We start from the raw sequence: 6,000 nt of genomic DNA, 5'->3' as shown, positions 1-6,000 counted from the left end.
GAACGTGCTACCACAGAGAATGACTGAAATGAATATTATAGATGCATTTAAGAGGAATCCACACAAGAAAAGATAGCTTTGAGAGTTTTAGATGAGAAATGATGGGAGGGGAGGTTTGCTCAAATGGAATAAAAAACACCAGCATGAGCTGGCTGAGCCAAATTGTCTTTTCTGCACCACTTACTCCAGATAATCATAGAATTATAGAAACCGTACAGTGTTGAAGGAGGCCATTCAGCCCATTGAGCCTGCAATGACAACAATCCCTCCCAGGACCTATCCCCGTAACCCCACGTGTTTATCCTGTTAATCCCCCTGACACCGAGGGGCAATTTATCATGTCCAATCCACCTAACCTGCACATCATTAGACTTTAGGAGGAAACTGGAGCACCCAAAGGAAACCCATACTGACATGGGGAGACTCCATGTGCAAACTCCACACAATGACCTAAGGCCGGAATTGATCCCAGGTCTCTGGCAGCAGTGCTAGCTATCGTGCCACCCCAAATCCTGCATGGGAGTCCTATGTAATCCATTTCATTTGTACCAAAATGTTTCAAGATTCTTTTTCAAAAAATGTTCATCCTTTTCTTACGAAAGCTGATGAGTTTTCCTTTGTTGCAACAAATTGGATTGTTGGGATGTTCTGTAAGGATTGTACATTTTTCTTCAGCAGTCATTCCTTTCTCCACTCCACTCAAGTGATGTTTAACACCAGTTGCTAAAATCTACCATATGGTTATTCTATTTGATACTAAAGAGAGAATTAATATGAATTGGTCAAACATTTTCTATTGGAACTAAATATTTTTAATACCTTCCTACATCTGGATGTTACACAGAGAGTACACAATAGTGATTAAATATTTAATCATTTGTATCACCTTACCTATTGCTGGTATTAAAGGTGAATATGATGTAACCTTATGCATTATTGAAGTAAGACAATGCGAGGATCAGTGCCGACTTACTGTCCTTTACACTCTTACGGTTTGATGGCACTGCTATACATATGAAATATCTCCCCGTATTATAGGGAAGTCTATATACATTTTGGACTGACTGAAGAGGATATTTTGCTGAAAAGACAATGTGAAGTTCACTCTTCAATGGAAAAAGCTGGACACATCAGCATAATGAAGACAGACGGAGATCGGCAGCAGAAAAAAGTTAGGTTTCGAGTATCTTCTGCAACCAGTGGGAGAGTGCTGAAAGAGGTGTACACCGATGGGGATCTGGTGGACTCCCAAGTGTCAGAATGTGCCAGCAATTCTGAGACTGAGCAATGCAGTAGTTACAGTGAAGTGAATGGCCACAATGAACAGCACTTCGCCTTGGAAACTGATGGCAGTGAAAGTGAATGTGATGACATGTTTCTGTTAGCGAGCGCCACCAAAGACAGAGGGATCTTTAGAAAGAGAATTAATATCTTGAGTAAAAATGGTACAGTGAGAGGGGTCAAACACAAAGTCAGTGCTGGGCAAGCACTTTTCAGTAGCTTGTCAAACAGTGCTGTTCAGGTATGTCGTTAAAAATATAAAGAGTGTTCAAATACATTTTCCATCTCATGTAATTGTAATTAACGCTAGCTTCTGATTTTTCTTCAAATGCAATTAATCTGAGACCTTTTTGTAATTAAGTTAATTGGCTTCTTGTTTGCGGTGTCGTTTTCCTTGGAATGCTGTGTCTGGCGTTGTCAGAAATCTGACTTTATTCGCCGTTGAGTGCAACAGTACTTTCACCACAGCTTCCATTCCTTTGTGTTTTTTGTTGCAGCAAACACATGATGCAACAATGTCAAAGGTCAACTGCTGCCAGAACAGGGTATTGACAATTTAAGAATTAAGGAAATGAATGTTGGCAACTGACGCACTTGTGGATTTCCACTTAATAAATTATGGAGCGGTTGACATTTCTATCCCTTCCTTTATAGGAAGAGTGTACCTTTTCAGTTGTAATAGGTTCTTTAAGCAAGGTCTGAAAGAGTACATAAAACTGACATGGCAACTGGCCAGTTCTGTATATGGTTATGAGTGACCACATTTGTAATACCTGATTCATGCGGTTTGGTTTTAGTGAACAGTTGGATTAATATAAATCATATCATGTCTCAGATTAAATTTATTTTCCAATATTAAATTGAATTCTTCTTTCCCTTTTAAGGCTTTTTTCAATTGTAATTTTGTTCTCTGATTCTCCTGTCCCATGAGTAACTCACCAAAAACCACCTTATAAACATACATCAGATGACCTATAATCATTTTCCAGTTTGTTTAGCTTCCGGAATCCTCTGTCAAAATTCAATCATCTATAACATGCTGTCTTTTTTAAATCCTTTTCATCTTCAGTAATCTTGTTGTATTAGCTTGGCATATTCCTTTCATTTCATTGTTTGGCATTTCAGTATAAGTATTGAATTCTTTTGTTTAAATAGCGTTAACATTGTTGTTAAAATAGAAGACCAGGGATGCCACAACCAAATGAAAGTTTTAAGTGTTTGTATCATTGCCGAATAAGTTACAGGCTTGTAACTTGTAAGTATAACATGGTGGCACTTGGGCATTGTAAAATGTTACACAGAAATAGATAGCTTTCATAGCACAGAAACAAGCCACTTGATCAACTGATCCAGCAATGTATTTACGCTCCCCAAAGCCTCATCCTCTCCTTCTTCATCTCATCCCATCAGCATATCCTTCTATTCTTTTCTCCTTCATGTATTTATCTAGTTTTTTCTTAAATACATCTTTGCTATTCAGCTCAATCAATGTGTGTGGTAGGGAATTCCACATGCTCACCAATCATTTGCTTTTTAATTTTCTTCCACTAAAAATACATGTAAATTTGTTTGCGCTTTTTATGGCTTTGGTAAGCTGCGTTGCTACTTTTTAAGGATGTTGTAGCAGCCTTTTGATTGGAACCCATCCACCACCTTCAATATTCACTCCCTCACTCATGGTGCACAGTGATAGCTGTGCACACCTTCACTGCAGAAGCTCACCAGGGTCCCTAAACCAATACCTTCCAAACTCATGATCTCTACCACCTAAAAAATGAGAGCAGCATATATGTGGGGACACCACCACCTGCAAGTTCCTCTCCAAATCACTCAACATCCTGATATGAAAATATTTCACTGTTCTTTCACTGTTGCTAGGTCAAAATCTTGAAACTCCCTCCCTAACAGTATCTTCACCATGTAGCCTGTAGCAGTTCAAGAAGTTGGCTCACCACCACCTTCTCAAGGGCAATTAGGGGTGGACAATAAATTTTGGACTAGCCACTGATGTCCACATCCTATGAAAGAATAAATTTACAAAATTTTCTCTAAGTTTCCCAACCAATCCCTTGCTGTCTTGAGCTGGAGGTATAGGAACAAAGAACATTACAGCATAGCAACAGGCCTTTCAGCTCATCAAGTCTGTGCCAACATAAATGCCTCTCTAATCTAATATTTCCTTGCCTCTAAGTAGCCCATATTGCTCTATTCCCAGCCTATTCATGTTATCTATCCAGATGCCTCTTGAATGTTGTTATAGAATCTGCATCCACCACCTCCTCCAGCAGCATGTTCCAGGCATTCACCACTTCTGTGTGAAAATCTTGCCCCTTGCACCTCGTTTAAACTTTCCCCCTCTCACTTTCAACCTACGCCTCTGAGTAATTGACCATTCAACCCTGGGAGAAAGACTCTGACTAGCCACTCTATCCAAGCCTGTCATAATCTTGTAAACTTCTATCAGGTCCTCCCCTCATCCTCTAACGCTCCAATGAAAACAATCCAAGTTTGTTCAACCTTTCTTCATAGTCCATATCCTCCAAACTAGGTAACATTCTGGGAAATCTCTTATGCACCTTTTCCACTGCATCAACATCCTTCTGGTGTCTGCATGGGTTTCCTCCGGGTGCTCTAGTTTCCTCCCACAGTCCGAAAGATGTGCTGGTTTGGTGCATTGGCCATGCAAATTTCTCCCTCAGAGTACCCGGATAGACACCGGAGTGTGACAGTGTGGGATTTTCACAATTGCAGTGTTAATGTAAGCCTACTTGTGACACTAATAAATAAACTTAAAAATTTTACCCTGGGACATTAAAGTGGCCAGTCAACCTAACTTGCATATCTTTGGACTGTGGGAGGAAACCAGAGCACCCGAAGGAAACCCATGCCAACATGGGGAAAATGTGCAAACACCACACAGTCACCCAAAGCCAGAATTGAACCCAGGTCTCTGGCACTGTGAGGCAGCTGTGCTCAACACTGTGCTACACCAGATGTAATATATATTACGGACATATATTATGTATCCTCTACAGGGACAGGCACAAGTGACGCTGGATCATCTACAACTCATTCATGTTATGTTTTTTCATTCAGTACCATTGATGTTGGAGACATGGGTAATTAATTTTCATAACTTTATCTCATTTGCATAATTCACTAGCTGGTGTTGAGCATGATTCATTTCCTCACCTATTTCATCTCCAGAATAGCCTTACATCATGATCGGAAAATAAGACACACTGTAATAATTTGCCACTTAAATTTCTAACTTCATGATTCACTGACTTCATTTTAAAAGTGGCAGATAGAAAGAAGTATTCAGAAATCTTGTTAATGATAAAGCTATGTGCCAGAAACATAATATTAATTTATAGTCTTGTACGTACTTAGACTGCTAAAAAATTGGGGACCTGAACATCTCTACATGTTCTATTTTATCATATTAGAATATAAGTTTACCCATTGAGACGCAAATTTTTAATGCAAATGTTCAGTAATGGGGTTTTCAAGATGGAGAACTTACAACCTTAGAAATCTCATAAGTGATTTTACAGAAAGACCACAGATGGGCTCTGGAAACTCATAAGCAAAGGGTTTCTTTTTAATTCTTTCATAGAACATGGGCTTTGCTGGCGAGGCCATTGTTTTTATTGCCCATCTCTAAATCCCCTTGAAAAGATGGTGGTGACCTCCTTCTTAATCCACTGTAGTCCATGTGTTGTAAGTGCACTCACAGTGCTATATAAGTCCTAGGGATCCATATGTCCTGGGCCTCTATTGTTGATTCTACCAACATTCGTGGAGTTGACAATGAAAACAATGGCCTAGCCAGCATAGCCCATGTGATGGCTGCTACACCACTGAAGTACATCAAGTTTACTTATCACAGTATGAAAGCTGGAAAGAACAGCCAAGAAATGCCACTTGCAGCAGTGCAGGAAGCAGGGCAGTGGTGCATTTTATGGGGATCGAGGTCCCTCAAAAAAATAATCTTCTTGTGAAGGGTCACTGAAAAATATTACTTTTGCTAGCCTAAATGCAATTTCCCGTATCCTGATCCTGACCTGAATTCCAGCCCTTTTGGTTCACCGCTTTTGGTTCACCCCTTTATTAACTTAACTGAGAGTTCCATTAAAAGGCTGACTTTTTAATTCCAGACAAAATTCAAGAATTCCCTAAAATTAGGTTACTTTAGAAACAGCAGCGTAAATGTACCTATATCACAGGGACTGCAGCAATTCAAGGCAGCAGCTCATCACAATCTTCTTAAGGGCAATTAGGGATAATAGGTAACAGTGCCGGCCTAGTGATCTAACACATACCATGCTGAAGCTCACAAGGTTGTCATGCAGTTTGCAAAACCTCCCATGCATTCAATATGGGAGGGTTTTCTTTTTGGGTGGGAAGAGTTAATGCCTTGTATTTTGAGCCTTGGGATGAGCCATCCCATTATTGATTGGTCCACTCCATGGAGAACCAGGTTCAGGTGAGCAGTGCTCTCAAAGTTCCAACGCCCAGTAAAACAGCTTTGCTCCATGACTAATAAGTTGCGTTCTAGCGAGAACATACCAAGGTCTGGAGCTCCCACACATTAGTTGCTGATTGCTATCTGCTGCTACCAGAGGCAGGCTTAGAGGGAGGGACGGAGCTTGGTAGATGCCTCTCAGAGGTACAGGTGGTACCAATTCTCTACCTTCCTGGGTGAACGGTCATGCC

The 6,000-nt window shown here is 40.4% G+C and overlaps 1 protein-coding gene across 1 annotated transcript in view; it reads left to right on the top strand.

Moving 5' to 3' along the window:
• The first annotated feature begins 1,138 nt into the window (after positions 1-1,138).
• grxcr1a (glutaredoxin and cysteine rich domain containing 1 a) overlaps positions 1,139-6,000 on the top strand; it is a 73,459-nt gene continuing 68,597 nt past the window's right edge. The window contains exon 1 of the mRNA XM_080207045.1: positions 1,139-1,522. Within this exon, the coding sequence (XP_080063171.1) occupies positions 1,139-1,522 (384 nt within the window). The remainder of the gene's footprint in view (positions 1,523-6,000) is intronic.

Source organism: Carcharhinus amblyrhynchos, chromosome 1 (assembly GCF_965287045.1).
Source record: "Carcharhinus amblyrhynchos chromosome 1, sCarAmb.v2.hapA, whole genome shotgun sequence".
NCBI lineage: Eukaryota > Metazoa > Chordata > Chondrichthyes > Carcharhiniformes > Carcharhinidae > Carcharhinus > Carcharhinus amblyrhynchos.
This window is presented reverse-complemented; position numbering and strand designations above follow the sequence as displayed.